The 24,610-nt window shown below is 43.9% G+C and overlaps 1 protein-coding gene across 13 annotated transcripts in view; it reads left to right on the top strand.

Moving 5' to 3' along the window:
* ALG9 (ALG9 alpha-1,2-mannosyltransferase) overlaps positions 1-22,856 on the top strand; it is an 83,599-nt gene extending 60,743 nt beyond the window's left edge. For 10 of the 13 annotated variants that reach the window (XM_073239824.1, XM_073239827.1, XM_073239828.1 and 7 more), the window contains 2 exons: positions 6,959-7,089; positions 19,331-22,856. In XM_073239824.1, coding sequence (XP_073095925.1) covers positions 6,959-7,089; positions 19,331-19,454 — 255 coding nt within the window. In that variant the 3' untranslated portion in view covers positions 19,455-22,856. Of the gene's footprint in view, positions 1-5,247; positions 5,449-6,958; positions 7,090-8,414; positions 14,632-19,330 lie in introns of all 13 variants that reach the window. The other 3 variants (XR_012132790.1, XR_012132791.1, XR_012132789.1) reach the window with 3 other exon arrangements.
* Positions 22,857-24,610: the final 1,754 nt, after the last annotated feature.

Here is a 24,610-nt window from a genome sequence, read left to right on the forward strand (position 1 = left end):
TGGTACTTGTCTTTCTCCACCTGGCTTATTTCACTGAGCATAATACCCTCTAGCTCCATCCATGTTGTTGCAAATGGTAGGATTTGTTTTCTTCTTATGGCAGAGTAATATTCCATTGTGTATATGTACCACATCTTCTTTATTCATTCATCTACTGATGGACACTTAGGTTGCTTCCATTTCTTGGCTATTGTAAATAGTGCTGCAATAAACATAGGGGTACATATGTCTTTTTCAAACTGGGCTGCTGCTTTCTTTGGGTAAATTCCTAGGAGTGGAATTCCTGGGTCAAATGGTATTTCTACATCTCCATACTGCTTTCCACAATGGTTGAAAACAGTAATTTAATAATAGAGCAAGTGCCTGTGTAGCTATTATCCAGGCCAGATCCCCTAGCCCTAACCCCCAGCGAGTCTTTTTGATATGTACCCATTCACCTCTTCAGAGGGGATCTCCTGATATTCATGGTAATAATTTCCTTGCTTTTCTCTTTGGATTTCGCACTTGTACATGCATTCCTAAACTGTACAAGTTAGTTTTGCCTGGTTTTGAACTTTATAAAAATGGAAGCATGTTGCATTCTTTTGGTGTCTTGATCCTTTCACCCAACATTTTATTTGTAATAATCACACAGAATGCTTGTCCCTTCGATAGCTCAGTTGGTAGAGCAGAGGAGTAATCACACAGGATGCATGTGGTTGTGGTTTGTTCCCTTTTATTACTGTGCACTATCTCACTGTATGACAATACCACAATTTATTATTTTATTTTGATGGATGTGTGGTTGTTTCTACTCTGGGCCAACTGCAAATAATTCCACTTTGAGCATTATTGAACTTGTCTTTCACTGCATGCATTTCTGTCAGATGTACATTAGCTTAAGTTGTGAAATTACCGTTTTTGTGGATCAGTGAAGTATTAATGATTTCATAAGGTTCAATCTAATACCTACAAGTAAAATTGTTGGATCATAGGAAATGCATATGTTCAATTTAAGTAGATTCTGCCAAATAATTTTCTAAAAATCTTGTACTGGCCTAATCTCCAGCCAGCAAGTATATCTTCACGTCTGGGCCCACATTTGGAATTATAATTTTCATTGTGGTTTTGATTTGCATTTCCTTGGTTACTAATGCAGTTGAGCATTTTTTCACTTGTTTTTGGCCATTTAGAATTCTTTCTCTGAAGCACCTATTCAAGTCCTTTGCTCGTTTTTCCATTGGATGGTTTGTCTTTGTCTTATTGACTAGCATGTGTCATATGTCCTAGATATAAATTGTTAATCATTTAATGTGTTGCCTGTATCTTCTCCCATTCACTGCTCATCTTTTCACTCTCTTAACAGTGTCTTTGATAAGTGGATAGCCCCAATTTTATTGTAGCCATATTTATCAATCTCTTCTTTTATAGTTAATGCTTTTTGTGTCTTGTCTAAACAGACTTTTACCAAGATTTTGAAGATGTTCTCGATACTGTCTTCCAAGAGCTTTGCATTTTTACCTTCCACATTTAGTTCTGTAGTTCATCTGAATGGATTTTAGTGTGTGGTGTGAGGCTGAGGTCCAGTCTTGTATTGCCCTAATAGACAGCCAGTTATTCCAGCTCCGGATGATGAAGACACCATCTCCACCCCACTGTCCTGAGGTGTCACTTCTGTTGGAGAGCAGGGTCCAACTTTGCTTGCATTCCTTGTAGGCTCTGTTCTGTTCCCTGGTCTGTTGGTCTATTCCTGCACTAACACTTCATTGTCTTAATCACTCCAAGTTTGTAGTAAATAAGCCCTCCGCCTTGTTTCTCTTTTCTGAGTGCCTTGGCTATCCTTGTCCTGCATTAACATATATGTTTTAGAATCAGCTTGTCAAGTTTCACCAAAAAGTCTTTTGGAATCTTTGACATTGCATTTAATTTATCAATCAATTTATTGAGACTTCACATCTTTATAATAGTGGAATAAGATAATTTAGGAATAAAATTTTCCATGTAATAAGGTCTACTTTATCATATCTCAAGTTTTTAAGATCAGTTTCATCATTTCAACAATTTTTGTGATAAAATTTACCATTTTATATTGTCAAAATGGCTATCCTGCCCAAAGCAATATACAGATTTGATGCAATCCCTATCAAATTACCAATATCATTCTTCAACGAAATGGAACAAATAGTTCAAAAATTCATATGGAAACAGCAAAGACCCTGAATAGCCAAAGCAATCCTGAGAAGGAAGAATAAAGTGGGGGGGATCTCGCTCTCCAACTTCAAGCTCTACTACAAAGCCACAGTAATCAAGACAATCTGGTACTGGCACAAGAACAGAGCCACAGACCAGTGGAACGGAATAGAGACTCCAGACATTAACCCAAACATATATGGTCAATTAATATACGATAAAGGAGCCATGGGGGAAATGACAGTCTCTTCAACAGATGGTGCTGGCAAAACTGGACAGCTACATGTAAGAGAATGAAACTGGATCACTGTCTAACCCCATACACAAAAGTAAATTCGAAAGGGATCAAAGACCTGAATGTAAGTCATGAAACCATAAAACTCCTAGAAAAAAACATAGGCAAAAATCTCATGGACATAAACATGAGTGACTTCTTCACGAACATATCTCCCCGGGCAAGGGAAACAAAAGCAAAAATGAACAAGTGGGACTATATCAAGCTAAAAAGCTTCTGTACAGCAAAGGACACCATCAAGAGAACAAAATGTTATCCTACAGTATGGGAGAATATATTCATAAATGACAGATCTAATAAAGGGTTGACATCCAAAATATATAAAGAGCTCATGCACCTCAACAATCAAAAAGCAAATAATCCAATTAAAAAATGGGCAGCGGAGCTGAACAGACAGTTCTCCAAAGAAGAAACTCAGATGGCCAACAGGCACATGAAAAGATGCTCCACATCGCTAGTCATCAGAGAAATGCAAATTAAAACTACAATGAGATATCACCTCACACCAGTAAGGATGGCTACCATCCAAAAGACAAACAACAACACATGTTGGCGAGGCTGTGGAGAAAGGGGAACCCTCCTACACTGCTGGAGAGAATGTAAATTAGTTCAGCCATTGTGGAAAGCAGTATGGAGGTTCCTCAAAAAGCTCAAAATAGAAATACCATTTGACCCAGGAATTCCACTCCTAGGAATTTACCCAAAGAAAACAAGATCTTAGATTCAAAAAGACATATGTACCTCTATGTTTATCACAGCACTGTTTACAATAGCCAAGATAAGGAAGCAACCTAAGTGTCCATCAGTTGATAAATGGATAAAGAAGATGTGGTACATATACACAGTGGAATATTATTCAGCCATAAGAAGAAGACAAATCCTACCATTTGCAACAACATGGATGGAGCTAGAGGGTATTATACTCAGTGAAATAAGCCAAGCAGAGAAAGACAAGTATCAAATGATTTCACTCATATGTGGAGTACAAAAATAAATAAAAACTGAGGGAACAGAACAGCAGCAGACTCACAGAACCCAAGAATGGACTAACAGTGACCAAAGGGAAAGGGACTGGGGAGGATGGATGGGAAGGGAGGGAGGAGGGCTGGGAAGAAGAAAGGAGGTATTACGATTAGGATGTATGATTAGCATGTAGGTGGGGGCACGGGGAGGGCTGTGCAACACTGAAGACAAGTAGTGATTCTACAGCATCTTACTACGCTGATGGACAGTGACTGTAATGGGGTGTGGGGGGGACTTGGTGCTGGGGGGAACCTAGAACATAATGTTCTTCATGTAATTGTAGATTAATGATAAAATAAAAAAAATAAATTTGCCATTTTAGCCATTTTTTAGGTATACAATTCAGTGGCATTAAGTTCATTCACATTGTTTGTTGTGCAACCATCACCACCATTGCCAGAAGTTTTTTATTATCCAAACTGAAGCTCAGTACCCATTCAGCAAACATTCTAAACAAATCTTCCAATATTCTGTTAGATTTATTCCAAGGTATACCTTTTCAAATCCTTGTAAATTATATTTTTATAGTATAATTTGGAAATACATAATTTTTAAAATATAATTTTATTTATTGTTCACTGCTGTTATATAGGAGTATGTGACATTGACTTCACATCCTGTAAGTCTGAAGTTTAATAAACTCCCTTAATTCAAAATTTTATCTGTTGATTCTTTGGGTTTTATACATAGAGGTCGTATTGTGATGAATGAGTTTGTTTCTTCCCGTTTCTTCTGCCATGTGCTTCTTTTTCTTGTCTTACCTGCTGTGACTAGAACGTCGAGTACAGTGTGGAATAGAGTAGGGATGAAAAGCAGCCTTGACTTGTTCCTGATCCCAAAGGAAAAGCTCTCAACCCTTCATCACTAAATTTGATATTTCTGTAAATCTTGTCATGTCTCAAATGCCTTTGTCTTACTGAAATCTAGTATTCTAGGAGGACTCTGGTCTTACTTTTCTTTTAAATTTAAATTTAAATTTAAATTTTGGTATCATTAATCTACAACTACATGAGGAACATTATGTTTACTAGACTCCCCCCATCACCAGGTCTCCCCCACATACCCCATTACAGTCACTGTCCATCAGCATAGTGGTGTTACTTTTTAAGAAACATGTAGATGAGCTCTTGAGAGCATTTGTCTCTGAGTCTGCCATGGTTGGCAGTCTTGGTGTATGACTTTTAAAGTCACACTGACCTGGGTCCAGGTATGGCTGTGCTGCACACTCATGTGATTTGCTTACGACTGTAAGTCCTTTCAGGGTAAGAACTGTGTATTACTTACTTGATTCTGTGTCATTAGTTCTAATTTAATGCCTAGTGTATCATATGTAGAGGCTTAATATATCTATCTTGAAAACATGAAACTATTTAATTTGCCTGAGTCTTGCCTTCCTCATTTATAAAATGGATTAATAATAGGATTAATAATACCTTACAGGTCTTGATATGATTAATTTTAAAATAATATATGTAACATGGTTGGCATGTAAAAAAAAGAGAAAAATAATAGTTTCCTTCTCTTGAGATTTGCTTTTCTTAAGCTGACTACAGTAGTGATCAAGAGGGTTCTGGGACCCAATTTCCAATGTGTATGTAACACATTATAACAACAGTTCTCAAACTGTTGTTGAATTCTAGGACAATCAGCTCATTGTCCTAGAATTCAACTCAGTTCTGACTCTGTCCACCTGGAGATAGCATCAGATTCTACAGGTTGAGGGTTCAGTCCTACAAGACTACTTCCCCTCCCCCTTTCAGATGCCAGTCACAACCTGGGTTGTTACCTGGACTTCCGATCAACTGGCTATGAATCAGAGGCCCCCACGACCCCCTCTTAGGATCCTGTTAATTTGTTTGAGCACAGAACTCAAGGGAAACATTTTACTCACTATTTTTACTCATCTGGTGTAGAAGGATAAAACTCAGAAACAGCTGGATGGAGCAGCTACACAGGGCAAGGTATGTGGAAAGGGTGAGCATCTTCCAGGCCCTCTGAGCGTGCCATTCTTCCTGAGTCTCCATGAGTTCACCAACTTGGAAACTCTCTAAAACCAGTCCTTTTGGGCTTTGTGGAGGCTTCATTACCCAGGCGTGACTGATGAAGTCATTGACCCCTGGCGACTGACGTGCTCTCCAGCCATTTTCCCTTTTCCCAGGCGTCCAGGATGGGGCTGAATGTTCCAGTTTCCTAATCACTTGGTTAGTTCATCTGCTGACCAATCCCCACTACCATCTTTAGGGGATTTTCAGAAGTTACCTCATTAACATCATCTCAGTTGTGGTCGAGAGGGGATTGTAATGAATAATAAGACACTTCTTTCACATTTATTGCTTTGAAGGGATTTTAGGAACCGAGGCATAGAAACCAAATACTATAACAAAAAAATGCTCCTTTTGCTTCAATCACTAAGGAAATTGCCAGGGTGTTGGGAGCTATGAGCCAGGAACTGTGGACAAAGGCCAGCATATATATTTATTATAAATCACAACATTGCAGTGATGTTTTCCATCTTTGGGTTTTTATTTAACCTCATAGAAACTTGTGTATCATCTTTTTTTGTTTAAGTCAAAACTTTTTTATAAATTTAAAAGGCTTAAGAATTTTTCCCTATGGCTGTTAAGTATTTTCATGGCTCTGAGATGAGATGAGTGTCATCATACTTTGAAGTGATGGTTCACCCACAGAAGTACCCTACAGCTCTTGCAGACAACCCGACCATTGAACTCATCAACTTTGTGAGAAGTGTGGCACCAACATGGTTTTGAATGGAACGTATTCATAACTCTTACGAATACCTGTGGTGCCCTGGTGTACCCCTGCTGTGAACAGCTGGAGGACTATACTTTTGCTAATGGTTACTGTATATTTTTCATAATCTTCTCCACTCTTGCAGTTCTGATATGTCTGTTTTACTGATGTTTTGCTGCAGGGACAGTATCCAAAAATCTCTGTCAGTTGTGTTGAATTTGGAAGGAGATGGTAATGCATGATATTTCTGTAACACACGGGACGTATAGGCTACGCTCACATGGCTTTGTCAGCAGAGAGTGCTTCCTCGCACTTAAGCATCTGTGTTAGTCACAGCCTCTCAGTCTCTGAATAAGGTGATAGATTGGAGGGGAGGAATGGTGAGCAGAAGATACTTTTTTTGATTAGATTGTGGACTCATGCTAGCTTTCCAAGTGTCTTTGAACCTGACAGCCAAACTCGAGTCAAAACTCCCAAAGCTTGCAAATGTATTTGGCTAGGTGAGTGCATGTCCTTCCCCTGTCCCACCAACAGGGAACCTAAATAATTCTGTGGCCCTCAATACTCTTATCTGCTTGGAGAGGGCACAGATAATGTTATCCAAGGAGTTGGATGTCTGTGCCTCTAAAACCCTGTGGGGTTTGTAAGATTGCAGGTGACGTTCCTGACCCTGAGGGACTTTTTAATTACTGATGAGGAGCTGGATTCTCTCCATTGCAGGTTGACATCAGTAAGTGCCATTATCTAGTGGATTTGGACACCATGAAAGAGACACCCCAGGAGCCGAAATACTCGTCCAATAGAGAAGAATGGCTCAGCTTGGCCTACAGACCATTCCTTGATGCTTCTAGGTATGTATGTGGCTTCAATCCTAAGAGATGTAGTAGGACTAGTAAGGGCAAAAATTGGAGTCTAGGATCGGGTAACTTCCAGTTTTGTGCTGACTCGGGTAGCCATCATTTTATTTTCAAACAGACCTGTTCTTGTCCACTTTTCTGAAAAATCTAAAAGAGTACTCTCCTTTTTTTAGGCACCAGAATGCAAAGTATATTCTGGTATCATCCAAGTAAAAGAATAAGTAAAACATCCACTGAAGAAAATGCAAATAAGAGTTTGACATGTATTATTTTTGTCAACCAACTTCAGCTGTCTTACTGAGAGTACACTAACACTGTTAGGAAGATTGACTGTGTCCTTTAAGGGGCTAGAAGTGCATATCTATTGTTTTGGACTTACCTCACTGTCAGGGATGGAGCAGGTTATACCCAGAGATCCTAAGTAGAGAGACCAAATAGAACAGGGCTGGGTTGGCTCTTCAGAAAGGCCTCAGAATTAATGATAGAGGGGGAGTCAGGACATTCAAATGAAGGAGCAGTGAGGTGAGGGGAGTCAGAGGAGTCAGGTGGTCTGTGGGCAGAGACCATGTAGTCAGACAGTGAAGTTGAGGAAGTTCAGGGAGGCCTGGTGAGCAGAGTCCTGACAAGAGGTTTGGCAGGGGGCAAAAGGCAGATAACCAGGCCTTGAGAGGTGGTCTTGGACTCAGAAGCAGGGAAGAAAATGTCTTCAGGAGGAGGAAGCGGTCAGAAGCTGCTAATGAAGTAAGATGAAGAGTAACAGCTGTCCCTTGGATTCAGCAGGAAATAATAGAAATTTTGGTGGAGTGGTGGGAGCGCAGGGACTGAAGAGATGAGAGGGGCAAAGCAAAAATATTAGGACAAAAATTGGCAAATATAGACATGTCTTCTGAAGAGTTTGTTTGTAAGGGAAGCAGAGAAATGGGGCTCTACCTGGTGGTGGTGTAGGGAAAGTGATGACTAGATAAGAGTTCTGTCCTTTAAATAAACTTTTTTATTGTTAGAGCACATACAGAACATTAAACTTGCCATTTTAACCATTTTCAGTGTACAATTCAGTGGCAGTAATTACCTTTACAGTATTGTACAACCATTGCCATTATCTTTCTTTAATGAGATAGAATTGACACATAATATTGTGTAAGTTTAAAGTGCACAACTTGTTGATTTGATACATGTAAATACTGGCAATATGATTACTACAGTAGTGTTAGCTAACACCTTTATCACGTTACATACCATTTCTTTTTTTGATGAGAATACCATGACCGGTTTCTAAAACTTCTTCATCACCCCAAACTGTTCCTCTTTTATTTTTTAAGATGAGCAGATAGCAGTCATGTTTGTATACTGATGGAAAAGATCTCGCAGAGCCAAAAAACTGTCAGGAGAAAGGAAAAAATTGCCGGAGCAAGGCCAGTGAGTTAGGTGAGAGGAGATGCAAGAAAAGTAAGGGGTATGTATTCCGGGGAAAAAGATGGTGGAGTAGGAAGGCAAGGCCGAAACCTCCTCCCAAAATCACATAGAGCAGGAAAACACAGCAAATACAACTAGACCCGAAAACAGCCTGAAGACTGCAGAACCGATAACCTACATCTGGGGAAGAAGAGAAGACCTCACAGAAAAGGGTGAAGTGGCAAAGCCAAGATCGGTGGGACCCAAGCCATCCCCGCACCCCAGCCCACAGGCAGGAGGAAGAGGAATAGAGCAGGGGGAGAGTGGGGGCCAAGGGTGGCTGCACACGTGGAGCTGGAGATCCGCTCTGGGAGCGTGAGCCCACATTGCGTGGTGCCTTGGTGATTGGTGGGGCCGGACAACAGAGACGGGTAGAGCACTGGGGAGGCTGAGATCCCAGCCACTTGTGGGGAACAGACGTGCTCTGCTGCACCCCCAAGACAGAAGCAGGGCTGGCAGTCTGAAAGGCTTCCCAGCAGCAGGAGGGGTGCCAGAGGGGCGAGGTTTGCACAGAGCTCTCTGCTCAGGAGAAAGGGCCGGTGGACAATACCTCCCCAGCCCGCACCCGGCCAACAGATTGGGAACTCTCGGGAACCCCAGATGCTCCATCCCCCAAGCTGGCAACGCAGCCTGCAGATTGCCCAGTAGGCCCGACCGTAGGGTCTGCTTTGCTGCCTATAGGCAGAGGGAGACCCTCCCAGCTTTCTTGGTCCTGTTTCGGCTGAAATAATTGGGAGCAGGAGACAGAAGGAACTGGAGAAAAGCAGAATGATGGGAAGACAGGACCCTCTGCAGGCAGATGGGGCCAGTGTGGTTGCCTTTGATTTCCAGCTTATATAGCCACACCGTTGAATCACAAAACTGATGAATTTAAGCAGAGTTTGGTGTTTGTAAACCATAAAATTTACTGTATAATTTTAGTGTATAATTCAATATTTATTGGTAAATTTGCCAAGTTGTGCAACCATCATCATAATTCCCACTCCCAGCTCCAGAGAACCACTTGTTTAGTTTCCCTTTCTACAGATTTTCCTTCTGTGAACTCTTCATATAAATGGAATCATAGTATGTGAGGTTCTGTGTCTGGCCTGTCTTACTTAGCATGCTTTTGCAGTTCATTCATGGTATGGCACATACCAATAGTCATCCTTTTGTTGCTGAATTCTGTTCTGTTTTATGGATATACCCATTTTGTTTATCCCTTCAGCTGTTGATGGACATTTGGGTCACTTCCACTTTTTGGCTGCTGTGAATCATGCTGCCACGAACATTCCTGTGCACATCTTTGTGTGCAAGGTTGGGTTTTAGCTAAAAAGTTCAGCATGAAAGGGGCAAGGGGCTGGAGTGCTAATGCAGGGAAGTGACACAGTGGTTGGTCACGGCCTTAAGTTGGGTAGGGAGGGTTGTAGATGCGAGGTAATTAGGGGGTGAACTCAACTGCAAAGAACTCAAGAGAAGCATTGTTTCAGAGATGTCAGGCCAAATTTGAGATCCTGGAAGCCCATGACTTTCTCCAGTGGCCTTTATCAGACTTTTAACATTTTCCTTTGCTGCGTTGAAAGTGTGCGCTAGTCACTGTTGTGACTGTGTTCACAGCTCTGCTGTTCCCTGACCGGAAGCTTCAGCAAGTTGAGCGGCACTTGCGGAGAGGTCTCGCTCTAAGCTCATCTCACTGTGCATCCTGTTTCTCCTGTTGCTCCTCTGCTGCTTCGTTTCCCTTCACCCTCCCGGCACATCGCTAGTGCATGGAGGGAAGGAAAAGGTGATGGAGGAATGCCTTCACATGTTTTTCATTTGCATAAATTGTCCTCATTTCCCATAAACTCATTCTTTTTGTGACCATATGGGAAAGAATGCAATCTGTTGGTTTCAGAACTGAAGCGGTGCGATTCACGTGAAGGTGTGCAGAACATAGTGAAGTGGGCGCCTCTGATCCCTGGTTCCTGCCGGCTGTTCCTCTCTGATTCCCAAATTCCAATTCAGTAAACCAGAGAGAATATTTTATCTACTTTATCAGAGTGTTGTAAGGATTAAATGAGAGTGGAAATATGAAGTGTTTTTGAATTCTAAAGCATTATGTAAATGTCAGGATTTTCAATTAACTAGCAAGCTGCCTAGGGTTCCAAAATCATGGTAATTTTATTAACATTTACTTTTCCTGAGTGTTTCCTAGTATGTATTGATATAACTGCAAAAACAGCGGGACCCTACAGCCCAGTTTGCCAGAGCCCCTTTATAACTATCAGCCCCGTGCCCTGGCGTGGTGCTGACGGTCGGTTGAGTTAGACAGTCCTTCCAGGAGCCCTGTGCCTGAGAGCTACCCTCTGAGGTGGTGCATGAAACGCCCTTGGTAGCTCGATCCTGGAATGCCTTCGCACTTGTTCACTGGGGCTGTTTTTTTTATAGCTCACTTTGAATTCATTTTTTCTTTTTTCCATTCTTTTTGTGGCAATGATTTTTATGCTTTAGCAATTTATTTAGCGGTGGTAAGTAGTGGTGCCATGTGCATGTAGTGGGCACTCATGTCTGAGACCCTACATCAGATGGGGCTGCAGGTCTAACCATTCTCTAGGTTTTCCTGAGGAAAGGAGGAGGTTTTAATAAGCCTATGACATGGCACCACCTGATCTTTTTAGAAATGTAAGCAGGTTAATTTCTTAAGTGTTTAAGTCCCTAAAACTGAAGTCTGTTTTCTTTATAGCTCACTTCGAGTTCATTTTTTCTTTTTTCCATTAACCCTTTGTCTGACCCATGTGACATCCATTCAATCAGCAGATGTTTTTTGAACACCACCAGGCCCCGTGATAGCTCTTTGATATATAGTCCTGAATAGTCCACACAAACTCCCTGTCCTCTTGGACCTTACGTTATATGGGGAGGCTGGCATTAAACAAATGAGCATACAAATCCTAATATAATTACAACCTGTGTTAGGCACGTCAGAGAAGCATAGGGTTCGGTACAGAAGTCAGCAGCGAGAGACACCTGGGGCCTTACTGTTATGTCCTGAGTGAGCTGGTTAGGCAGGTTTGGAAGTCAGAACATATGTATAGCGTGGCTGTTATGTCCTTGTCACAGAGATAGATTATTTAAGGGGATTAAAAGAAGTATTTAGACACAGATTTTACCCTTGAGTAATTTACAACTTTTGTGTTACATGAACAAAAACAAATTGAAAATAGTATTGAGACCATAGGAGGTGCCAGGTTGTGTGCTAGAACCTCCGGCAAGGAGGGATCTGGGGCGCCTGGAGGTCCCTGAGCAGCCTTCCCGAGGGGAGTGGCGCTTGAGCCGAGGCCTGAGGGAGAAGGAGGCTCTGTGTGGTGGTTAAGTATTGAATCACTTTACTAGTTCAGGGAGGAGATCAGGGGCCCACGTGGAAGGTAGAGAGAAGCCCAGTGTACGGGGGCCCTGAGGTCAGTAACGAAAAGCTTGATTTACCCCTTGGACTGATTTTAATTTGCTTTTAGGTAAAGTCATCTATAAGCTGTCGTTCCAAGCAGGGTGCTTTTGAAAGTAAAAGGGGCCTCTCCTGGACAATTGGAGACACATGGTCATCCTGCTTTCTTGTGACCAGAAACCAGGGGCTTGTCCCAGAAAGCAGATGAGGAAATGGAGCATATGGGAAGAGTTTCTTTGCCCCAGAGTCCGTGTTTACCATGTGGATTGACCCATAGTCCACTGCTCACTCACGTCGCTGACGTTCCTTGGTGGTGTGGCCTAGAGTAGTTCTCAGCTGCCTGACAGGGAAGCAGCCAGGACAGTGAGGACAGGACAGGCACGTGAAAGGCTGGCGCGCTCCGAGTGTGCGTCAGGGAGACTGAGCTCCAGGGGATGCAACCTTAGTATTATCAGGACAGTGTTGTGACTGGTACAAATTTAGGAATTTTAAATATCTCCACATATGCAAAGAGGCTTGTTTTCTGTTAAAATTGTTGGAAGATTAACAAGGCCTTTTCTGTTGGACTATCAGAGGACTCAGTAGGGCTGCACATATGTTGTTCACCCATCTGGGAGGTGCAAACAAGGCCCATCCGTTGTTTTCCTACTAGGCTACTTCTCTGCTGTATCAGAGGACTAGAGACCCCAGATCCCATGAATCTGAGAGAGGATCCAAGCATGAGATCTTAGCCATTTTCTAGTCTTCCTTGCCTGTATATAGCTGGGCCTGTAGCTGCCGCTTCCTCTCCTTGAATTCGCCATGTCTGTGACTGGCTGATTTTGTAAAGATTATCAAACTCCCAGGATATAGGGTCTAAGCTAGTTAATAACACTTTTTAAACTAGACACATTTGTTACTCTGTGGCCATCTCATATACTTTCTAAAATAAGAGGGTTTTTTTTTCTTTCTTTGAAGCATGATATAATTGCTACTTGTATAAAATAGCTCCACCAGCGGGTGGATGTAATGCCTGCTCTGAGATTCCCAGAGAGGGGTCCAGGGAGAGTAAACGGTGGGGCCAGAGTGCGGTGAGAACGCCGGGCTGTAGGGGCCTAGTGGGAAGTGGCTCTCCAGGGTGTAGCTTTAGAAATAGGTGGGGAGGCCCTGCCACTGTTGAACAAGCCACTCTTTCCTCCATCACAGGCCCCTTTGGCCAGGCTTGCTTTGCACTCATGTGTGTTTTGGGTCGTAAGATTTTGTTCTTCCCTGTTTTGGAGCATATTCGCCTCAGCTAACTGGATTTGCGGCTTGCCTGATTAGGGAGTTGAGGTAATTTGGGGAGATTTAAATAGGGCAGGATTTCAAAGCCCTGCACGTTTAATAATCATAGGTGACGAGGAGAGGCAAACAAGGGGTCGGAAGCTGACACTTGAGTGGGTCTGGCAGGAGGGGCCTTTTCCAGTCAGAGGACCCCTGTGACAGCCAGATGGGGACAGTGCTGGTGACGCCTGCTGCCTGTGCACCCAGCACAGGCTCCTCGGTGGCCTGAGTGCCTGGCGCTGCACGTCTATAGCTGTGAAGCCTGAGGTCTGTGGCACCTGTATCCATTTTGGTCCTATGGTTGTGTGGTTGATGGCAGCCATTGCGTCCCCAGAGCCTGACCTCAGCATTAAGCAGAGCTGTTTTTTCTGGAAGACAGTAGGGTGGCCATCGGGGAAATTACTAATGGGCAAATTAGTTGGAAGTTCTTGTTCTAGTTATTGCTGTGTAACATGGAACCCCAAATGTAGCGTATATAAGGACGGAACCACTTACTTTTTCTTTCATGGTTCTGGGGTTGGCTCAACTCCCAGGAGTTCTTCAGCTAGTGAGCGTCCTCACATGCTTGGCCATCGGAAGGTGTGTGGGACTGGAGGCATCGCAGAGGCTCATACCTGTAACCCTGGGTGTGGCTGTTGGCCAGATCTCAGCTGGGGCTGTTGGGCCAAACGCCTCCTGTGGCTTCTCCATGTGGCCTGCACTTCCTCCCAGATGGTGTCTGCCTTCCAAGAGCCAGTATCCCAAGAGCTACATCGTATTTTGTGACCAGCCTTGGGATTCACACAGGGTCACTCATGGCTTGTTCTGTTGATTGAGAGCAAGCCACTCGGACAGCCACATGCAAGGGGAGAGGAATCAGACTTTCCCTGGTGATGGGAAGAGCATCAAATAATTTATGGACATGTTTTAAAGCTATCACAGCTCTTTTGATGCCATTCTTCATCCAAATTGGATAATTCTGGGAATTAAAAAAAAAAACTTGCAGAGGAGACATATGGTGCCCAAAAGCGTCCAGCAGGCCGCTTCCATCTGCAGTGTCTTGCCCAGGGGGGAAGGAGGAACGGCACCCAGGGCAGAGTCGGACGTGCTTCCGCTGGCGCTCACGTGCTGGGGGCGGCGCTAGTCCCCCCGCTAGCCGGCCGTTGACGGGCTGTTGTCCTTTCCCAGTGTCAGCCGTGGTGGTGCCCCCAGCTCCGCGATCTAGGCCTGGAATACTAAGGGGCTGTGAGGGAGAGACGAGAGTTCGTTTGCCTCTGTAGTTTCTTATACCTTGTTTTATCAGTTTTTGGCCTTTATTTTTTTTTCTTCTCCACACAAGCCTCCTTTCCTGAGACCCCCCACCTAATAGTGAGCCCCGGCTAGATTGGGCTTCGAAACAACAGGTTGGTGTTTCGTGCATTTTTCTTCAACTGCTTCGTCATTGAGATCTGCTGATATTTTAAGAAGAATACACCTATTTTGTTTTTCTGAGTCTCAGAGAGTACGCTTTCCATTGTTGTGAAACTCGTTCTCTAGAAAGAGACTGTGTACAGGTGTCTGTGCTCCAGGCCTGCGCTCCAGAGGCCCGGCAGCTCGGAGAGTGCGGGCAGGGCTCGGGGCGGGCACTGCTCGTGGTCTGCGCAGACCGGCCGGCTGCTGTCGGCAGGGGCCCTTGTAAGTTCATCCTCTCTAGCTCCTAGCATGTGTTAGGGTGTCAGGAAATAATAGTTATTTGATGTATTTCACATTCTTAAAACTGGATTTATGCCAGACTAAAAAGAAAAAGAATAAAAGGTGAAATAAGGATTTCTTCTGAAGGCTTCTGACGTCCTTATTTGGTAAAGTAAAGATTGTTGAGGGGCTGGTTGGTTCTATTTCCTGTCTCTTAGAGTTCTCCTTCTTAGAACCCAGGCACCACGCTTGAAGGAAATTCAAAGGCCCCGTGGAGAGAGGAGGCCTGCAGGAAGGAGGACCGAGGCGTTAGCACGGAGCTGAGCTCTTAGCCCCTGCTCAGCCACGAGCGTGTGGCCACTTTGAACATCCCAGTTGGCACTAAGGGAAACAGAAAGCCTGTCAGTCATCTCAGATCTATTATTTGAGAGAAAAAATTGTTTTGTTAGGCTGATAAAAATAAGGAAAAAAGAAAAGATTGTTAAGTTATTTTGAAGTACAGTTGATCCTTGAATAATTTGGGTTTGAACTCCATAGGTCCACTTACACATGGATATTTTCCACTGAACACTGTGCAGTCCTATAAATGTATTTTCTCTTCCTTAGGATTGTCTAACAACTTTTCTTTCTCTAGCTTACTCTGTTGTAAGAATACAGTATATAATACATATCATATACAAAATGTGTGTTAATCAGCTGTTCATGTTATCAGTAAAGCTCCTGGTCAACAGTAGGCTATTAGTAGTTAAGTTTTTGGGGAGTCAGAAGTTACATGCATATCTGTGATTGCACAGGGGTGCAGGGGGAGGTCGGCACCCCTAACCCCCACCTCAACCTGTTCAAGGGTCAGCTGGATACTCATTGTTTATTTCCTCTATGTAAAGCTTGCCAGGATCATTATCTGATGTGGCCTCCAGTGGTACATACTATCTGTCACATAGCAGTAGCCCCCTGAGGGTCCCAAGAGCAGGGACAACACTGTCTTGAACACTGTTTAGTGTCCTCTCCACGGGAATGGTGGATGGGGTATATAGTGCCTTCAGGTGGAAGACAGACTGAAGAGCATTTCCCCGGCAACCGCGGTGAGACTGAAGGTCAGAGAATGGCCAGTTGCCTAATACCGATTCTTTCTCAGTTCCCTCATTCTGAACATTGGGTAAAGGTGACTGGTCAAGAGGTTATGGTCTGTGTCAGATGATTGGTCAGGGCTATGCATCAGTTAAACGATTCACTTGCTCACCAGTCTTGCAATCTGTGGTTCCAGGCTGTACCTCAGCAAACTTCCAAATCATTACATAGTTTGCATCTTTGGAAGCCGTACCAAGTGGTCAAAACTGTGAATGTATCCATCGAATATCAAGGATCTTGAACATGCCTGCTGAAAACAGTGTCATCTGGTCACAGGGGTAATGGTGATTCAGCAGATTCTGTGTGAACTGACACCTGGAGAAGTTACTTGACCTTTCTTGTTGATCTTTCCTTTGGTAATACGGGCGCCTGTGTCCCCCGCCCCCCCTGCCCCGTGTACGCTCCTCCTTTGCTCTGCTCCCCTGAAGGCATTAGGACCAGACTGTTTGGGAAAAGAGAAGGAAGAGCTTCATAATGTTTTTGGTATCTCCTTTTCCTCGTACATTGCCAGAAATGAGGGAGGTAAACTAGATACTCAAGATTTAAAAGTCACGGAATAATTATTCATTCATTCATAGGAGAGTATTTCTATGGCCCTGTTTTAAAAGCTGGAGGCATAGCAGACAAAGTCCTGTCCTGTCTAGTGGACAGCGTGGAGCTCATGTGTCTGTTTCTCTTTTTGGGAAACAGACAAAAGTCCCCTCTGCGTGACTGACACTGGAGTACTGTCACCACCCCACCCCACCCCCCACCCCGGAGCATCGGGGAGCAGTCTGCATGCTGTCTGCTGGCTTTTTTTCTTCAGTTGCTTGATGGGGGCCTGTAGGTTGACCATGGCTAAGATAAAGTCCTGAGGGAATTCTGAGATTCTCTTAAGAATGGAACACTGCTGTGAAGGGCCAGTTGTGTGCTGAAGCTTTTAGAAAGTCTGTCACTGTGAACGAAGTGCAGGAGAGTGACTGGGAGACAGACAAAGCAGAAAAGGAGGAACTAGGTTAAAAAAGAGAACTGGCAGTGAGCTTAGGCTGCAGTGACACTGGGTATTAATACTGAGTGGATGGATGGATGGATGGATGGATAAAAATAAGAGAAAACCTCAGTACTAGGATGTTTTCTTTTTAAAATGAAAAATGGACCCAGCATTTCCATTGTGCTTGTTGAGCAGGCGACATCACCGACGTCAGTCCACAAGAGCAGATTCAAATCTCCCCAGCAGAATGCTCCCGAGGCCTGATAAGCAGGGCTGGAAACTGAATCAGAAAACATTCTGAGCAGTCAGCTAATCATGCTGTTTAGGCGATTGCTTTGTCCACATCTGTTTCTTCCTCGCATTGCTGGAGTGACGTTCTCAGTTGTTCTCAGCTGGAGTGAAGCACTTCAGTTTCCATGACAGAGGCACAGATTTTTCATCTTCCTAAATTAGGCTGCGTGTGCTTCCCTCGGGCAACCCCCTGGCATTTTACATTATTACAGACATTGTATACGAGTCTGATAGGCTATGGTTTTAATTTTGATCCAGTCTGGTCTTTGTTTCCATCTGTATGAATGTCTATACACATATGCTGTTCTAATGTTCAACTGCTTTTTCTCACAAAGGCTAAAAAAACAACTTGATTTCCCTTTTTCCAGCAACAGTAGAATATAACAATTAAAAGGCTCCAGTCATTCTTAACAAATTAAAGCTGTTGATGGCAAAGAAATTAATCTAGAGCAGCAACTATAGTGTTAGAAATGAAGAGTTCAGGCTAACTTGTTCTTTTTGGTTTAAGAAAAAATGAAATAGCAACCCTCCCAAATAGTTAAAAGAAAGTCAAAAACCAAAATTGGTCCAGTAGACCTAATGTAACAGCAAGGACTGAGTTGACTAGAAATATGTATTAACTGTATTAATGAAGCTTTTATTGTGGAGTCACTTAGAATGGAAACAACCTACGTGAGTAGCTTTAGCCTTTCTTCCCCTCACTTAGACTTGCAGGGGTTGTGCAGGCTGATAGCTTTATGTTCTGACCTCCCCTTGTGTGAGCTGCATGGAAACAAAGAATAAATCAATGTCTTTTTGACTGAGGGAGGTGCTTCGTCCTCCTGCTCCTTTGGTTCGCAGGAGCCCTGCCTTGTCTTGTGGTTCCTCCCTGAAGCTCTTCCCTCTGTCAGAGCCCTTGAGCTGTGAGGTGAAGTGCGTCTCTGTTGGGCACAGAGCATTGCCAGCATCCCAGCTGGGAGGAATCTAGGAGGTGTGTGTGCCAAGCACGATGTCACTGGGAGCAGGTCTTGCAGCAGCCTGCCAAGGCCAGGGGTAGCCTGCCAGTACAAACGCCACGTTGACATGACATTTACAAGTTTAGAGTTTGGAAAAGGACTGGCAATGGAATACCCTTCAGCTGCCTCATTCAGGCTGAGTAACTGGGCCAACAGAAGTCACAGTCAAGAGGAATACTTCGTATGGAATTTGAAGCTGTCACTGCTGCTTTTTCTAGGAAGTAATGAATCCTGTTAGCCTGTTGCTGGAATGCAGGACAGACCAGAGTGGCTAAGAGTATGGATTAGACCTGGGTTTGAGTGAGGCCCCTGCCCCTCAATGTGCGACCCTGAGAAAGTTACTTAATCTCTGAAGCCTCAGTTTCCCATCTGTTAAGTAGGGATAGTAATACTGTTTCCCTCGCAGGGTTATTGGACGGATTAAATAATGTCTTTAAAATTGTAAGCACTTGACCAATACTAAGTGTTCAATAGATGTGAGGTATAGCTCATGAGAAATTCAGATTTTCATCTGTTTCTAATATTTAGTAACAAGTAGATATATCACAACCTGCCAGGAACATGTCAGTACGTGAGTTTATGTAGACTTAGGTGTTACGGGAGCACTACGCACAAGAAGCCCGGAACACCTCTCTAGGAGAAGGAGCCAGAGTCAGGAATATTGGAGCATTTGGCGTCTCTTAACAGTTTCTTAGATGCAGAAACCATTTGGGTGTTAAGAATTGATTTCAGTCATAGCAGCCCTCTGCTTGGCCTGGGACTTCTCTGTGGTGTATTTGAATGCACACAAAGACCTAGAACTCTTCCTAGAGATGTGCTGTGATTGTCAGGGAGTCTGTCTTTGTGATGTGGGTAACCGGCACTTGGTCTTGGTTAAACCTTTTTTGATCGAGTAGCTAAATAACAGATTTTTCTGTGCTGTTTATATAAAATAGGATCCTCATTATGGCACTCAGTTGGCTTCCTCTAATCACTCCTTATACCATTAGGAAATTCTGTCAAATGACAAAATTCTAGCTTGTCTTGTTTATTCCCCTTGTTTTTCAGATCTTCAAAACTGCTGCGGGCATTCTACGTCCCCTTCCTGTCAGATCAGTATACAGTGTATGCAAACTACACCATCCTCAAACCCCGGAAACCAAAGCAAGTCAGGAAGAAAGGTGGAGGTTAGCATCATGCCGGTGGCCCTGAAGGACAACCATCCTGTTAACTAGGGACTCCACCAATGGGACTCCCAGGCTTCACGTGTGGCATTTGTAATAAAGGCTGTCCGACTCAAACACTGGCATCTGGGGTGCTTTGACCTGGTCTAACTCACTTCCTGCCTGTGTCTCTGTTCTGCATGTAAACTTTTTGCAGCTAGGCCGAAGAAGGCCCTACAGTCCAGGTAGATACCCTTGTTCTGGTCAGTTGTCTAGTCGACCGGAGAAGAGCAGAACCAGCTTACAAGAAGAACGGAAAATGCTGAACTGGGCGCTGTGTTGAGCTGCTGTCCATACTCAGGCTGGCGTCTGAGGACCGGCAAGCCTCTCTTTGCACATATGTGCTTCTCCTCCAAAGCTTTTGGGCAGCTCCTTGCAGACCCCACAGTGCAGATGGTAGTGCGAGGATGAGCACAGCGTAGCTGCCAACTGCGAGTCCCTTTCACCTCCAGCAAGGCTGAGGTTCCCTAAAGCTCTCCCAGGACTAGGACGGTCCTGGAGGTGCCTCAGGAAAAAGGCAGCCATCTGAGGGACTGTGACCTGATTTCATTATATAAGATGTCTCTTGTTTCCTTTACAACAAACTGTGATTATGTGGCATTTTTGTTTGTTTTAAGTGTTAGCATGCTATTTCTTGAATTGACGACCCATGTAAAAGTATCAACAGGCCAGACCACAGCTATACAGGAGAAAGTTAATGCTGTCAGTTGGTAGATTTGGATGATATTGGCATTTTTTAGTGATGTATTCTGAAGCTATTTCTGAGGAGATTAAGAATTTCCCTTTTTTTACAGCCCTAGTGAAAAAGACAAGTATATGTTTATAGCACCTGTTTTTGAGTCTGTCTGTTGCAAAGCCGATCCTGCATGGGGCACTAGTCAGATGGGCAGTGGTGAGGACCTAGCAAGCTTTGTAAGTATATACTGTTAGTTTACCTTTGTGTATAGTGTTTCATAGTTTGCAAAGACTTTGACATTATCTCTTTTGATTCTCACCATCACAGCATTAGGTAGACAAAGCAAGTAGTTTTGTCCCCATTTTACAGATGAAGAAACTGAGACTACGGGGAGGTGAAGTGGGCTGCCCGAGGTCACATGCCAGTAAGTGGCAGAGCAGGCCTAGAACCTAGGCTGTCTAACCTCCCATCTGGTGCTTTCCCAGACATCCTCTCGATGGGAAAGCATCACTTGGAAGGGTGGTGACGTTGGCCAGAGACCTGATTGGTAATGTGCCTTTCCATTTTAAGGAAGAATGTTATCTGTGTGTCTGCGTGTCAGAGCCCCCAGCCTGCCTGTTGGTTAGGCCGTCTCAGCGGCGCTCCGCGATGCTGCCCAGCCTGCAGCAGGGAGGGGGCGCTCACGCTGGGAAGTCATTCTCCTGTCAGCCATGCAGGGTCCCGTTGTCAGTCTCAGGTCACAGTATACTGGCCTCATCCCCTTAGGGTACTTGTGTCTGTTATCTGCAAATAGGATGAGTCTGCTTTTCAAAGTTTTCATCTTTCATTTTTCAAAGAGAAGGGCTTTTCAGTAGGAACTGATCCCAAGAGAGGAGTAACGCCATAAGGGAAGAGATGTTTCCTTATGGAAGCCTCCTCGGTGATCCCCTCTAGTGGGATGTCTTCAGCGGGACTGAAGCACCGGGAGGCAACGGATCAGCATAGGGCGGCGACTGGAGGGTGAAGACAGACAGCTCCCGTTTGCTGCTTTGAAGACTGCAGGCATTCAATTCTCAAAACTTGATCACTATTTTCCGAGGCAGATACTGGCCTGTGTAGTCTGACTACAGGTCAGAGGATGCTCAGTGAAATGCCCTTCAGGAATGACATACAGTCCTTCACAGTGGCTAAGGCTTCTACTTTTTGCAGAGGTTAGAGTCTAGCAGTAGGGATCTGTGATGAGTGGCCTTTTTCTAATGAGTGATATGATGCCAGTTTATTTTGTCATCTTGCATGTTTAAACAAAAAGCTTTTTGACGAAGAACTTACTGTAACAGCACAAAAAGGTCATGGCTGGTCCGCAGTTCCTTGGGAATGACCGTTCCTGCCACTTCTAAAACCTGGTTCTCGTTTCCTCTGCTCTCTGTCTATCTTTAGTGGGAGCGCAGTAAATTTCATATACAGTGCCAGATGCTATAGGTAAGGGATATAAAAGTGAATGCTTTTTGTTGTGAAGCTGGTTTTCATGTGATACTATATAAACACAGTTAAAAATCTTCATCTGAGCAACACAGGGAATTTTAGCTTTCTCTGGAAGAGTTTCAAAATTCCTGGTCAGAGTAGCACGTCTTCTCCAGAGAACGGGTGTCCAGCATGAGCCGACCGCTCTGCTCACTGTAAGGATAAAGTAAGGCACTTGTTTCTCCATAGATGGTTGAGTATTAAGAAAGAAGGACTACAGATGATTGGTAATAAGCTTTGATTATGGCTGACGAAGGGAGTGTGTGTAATGGGTGATGCCCGAGCTCTGATCTATAGATCTTGAGCAGCCCTATCCAGACACCAGATCTTAATGACACCGAGTCCCATTCCTTGCCAGACTGCGTAGCTGGCATCCATTAACCAAAGGTCACTGGCTACCTGCTAGGTGTCATCTCTTAGGAAAGAAGACTGGTCATTTTAATCCCTTAGGATCATCACAGAAAATTGAAGCACATACTATTACTGAATTCAAGTTTAGAAACAGATTCTTTGTTTTCAATCAAGGTGGGTCTTGATCCCAACCATGTGTTTATGTGGGTCATTTTTCCTAGGTTGGGGTTCTGGGAAAGAACCTTGAAAACCCGTGTGATCGCAGAGCATCAGGTCTGGAGCAACCATCTGGGCAAAGCACTGACTGGAGACCCTTTGCTGTGTCTTGTGTCTCATGAGATTTATTGAAAAAAGAATTCACTGTGATCTTGCTGTCTTCTATCCAATGTCAGACAGCTTTGCCTTTAATTTAGTTAACTTTCCTTTCTCTGAAGAGGGAAAAGAGGCCCAATTCATTCTTTGCCTCCACAAGAATATTAAAGCTCATATGTCAGTTCAGCCTTAGGCTCCTGCATTCAGTGCCTGGGCGAACGGGTTGGCAGACGTGTGCTCAGTGTTAAATTCTTTCCAACAGAAAGATCAGACTTCCATATGGCATTGTGGAGTCTCAGGGCCTTTCTGGTGTTTCGGTCTAAACGGACATCGCCTTCTGTGTCTCCAGCGCACATAGCCACGTGATCGGCGCCTCACGTGAGATCGGGAGGCAGTGTGGTGTGTTGGAGCAATTGCATTGTCCAATTCTTCTGCGTTTTTGATCTGTGCACACTATTTCACATGCCCTTCTTTCCATTACATGTTTGTATTTTCTGTAAAAGAAAAAGTTAAATAAATCTTGGCAGTTTGATTTTCCTTTCCGTAAGGTGGTATTTTCTCTTGCTGTTCTGGCTTTTAAATCTGTGGTGGACATGGGAAGCTGAAGGAGCCAACTCCTTCCGACCCTTGCCTTTCAGTGGGCAGACCCGCCTTCTGCAGGCCAAGTAGCCCAGAGTTTATTCCGAAAACTCCAGGACGAAGCCTTTGGGAAGCCCCCTGACCTTGAGTTTTGTCACAGTAGGAATTACTGTAGGAATCACTCAGTATGTCAATGTTGTGCCTACAAGAGAGTTTCTCGGTTAGTCTTAACGGTTTTGCATCAAGAATCTCTGGACTGTGAGAGTTTTAGTACTTACAAGAGTGCAAATGTGGTAACATCTGACATTTCAGTGACTTCCCTCTTTGTCAGGAGTTGTCCAGAGCAGTAAAGCTCTACTGTGAATAAATGCCTGACATCATTCCTATACCTTGCACCTTTAGTAGCCCTCTGGTTTTATACCATCAGTTTTCACCCAGAATACCCACGAAATTTGGTTTATTTCTCCCAATTTGTCTTAGAGAAGGTTGCTTTATTGATATAATTACAGGAAGGAGATGTCCTCAGTCTCAGTTCATTTCTCTTCCCCTGTCCAGGTCATCCCCTCTATTTGTTGCTCTTTTAGAGCCAGCTTGAGTCTCCCTCCTCTCCAGACTTCACGCCCCTGTGATCGCTTCCTTTCTTGAGCCCCTAGTGTCTTTATTAGTGGCATAGAACCTTACCATGTAACCCTTATAAACCTGTCTCTCAGAAACACTGTTGGTACGTCTAGGGGCAAAGACCTGCCGCCCCTCTGGGTACGCCTTGTGCTCGGCAGCAGTCCCTGAACACTGGGTACTGCTCGAGTTTGCTGACAGTGACGAGGGCAGAGGGGAAGGGCCCTCCCGCTGACACACAGCTGCTGCTTTCAGTTTGATGTCCTCACAGGGCAGTTTGGAAGACAGAAATGTGTACTTTAGGAATTCACAGGCTTCCACTCACAGCAGAGCACCTTCTGAAGACAGAGATTGGGCACCTTTGTTGAGCATTTACATTATACTTGATTTTGGAAGGTCAGACTTAATGCAGGGACTGTCTGATTTGGGGCAGAACCTCTCCTGCCCGTGTGCTGGATCCCACCGGCTACCTGCCCTGCCGGAAATGCAATCTGATGGCAAGATGTCCTGGCAGTGGGTCACACAAATTCTGTGATTCAAGGACTGATACAACTGAAAGTACTTCTGGCCCCTCAGCTGTGAAGTTCAATATAGACATTGAAACAAACTAACCAACAGATTTGATAAATGAAAAGTAAATTCAGAGAAGAAATGAATTACAAAATTGTAGTGACAAATCAGAAAATCCTATTGTAGCTTTTTAGAATAAATAGCTGGTGATTAACAATTGGGGTAAGTAATATTTTACCTGAGTATGCGCATTAAAAAAAAATGATTTGGGTGAATCTTTACATAAACTATTTAAAGGTGATAAAGTTTTTTTTTTTTTTTTTTTTTTTTGCTTCTAGTTTCTGGGCTGCTGGTTCTGCCTTTATGTGGCTGGAGATAAAAGTATGAACAATTGACTTGGTGGTCCTAACAGCTAAAAGATTGTGTGAGTTAAAACAAGGGTTTTGGGGGGCCTACACCATGGATTCCAGCTATTTTCTTCCTTACAAGGTTCTCTTTGACCTTCATTCGCCTCGGAGCCAGTATTTGACAGCTGGTACCACTGGCCTGTAATTTGCCATTTTCCCTCAAATCCCAAGTTGC

This window comes from Manis javanica, chromosome 6, assembly GCF_040802235.1.
Source record: "Manis javanica isolate MJ-LG chromosome 6, MJ_LKY, whole genome shotgun sequence".
In the NCBI taxonomy this organism is placed as follows: domain Eukaryota; kingdom Metazoa; phylum Chordata; class Mammalia; order Pholidota; family Manidae; genus Manis; species Manis javanica.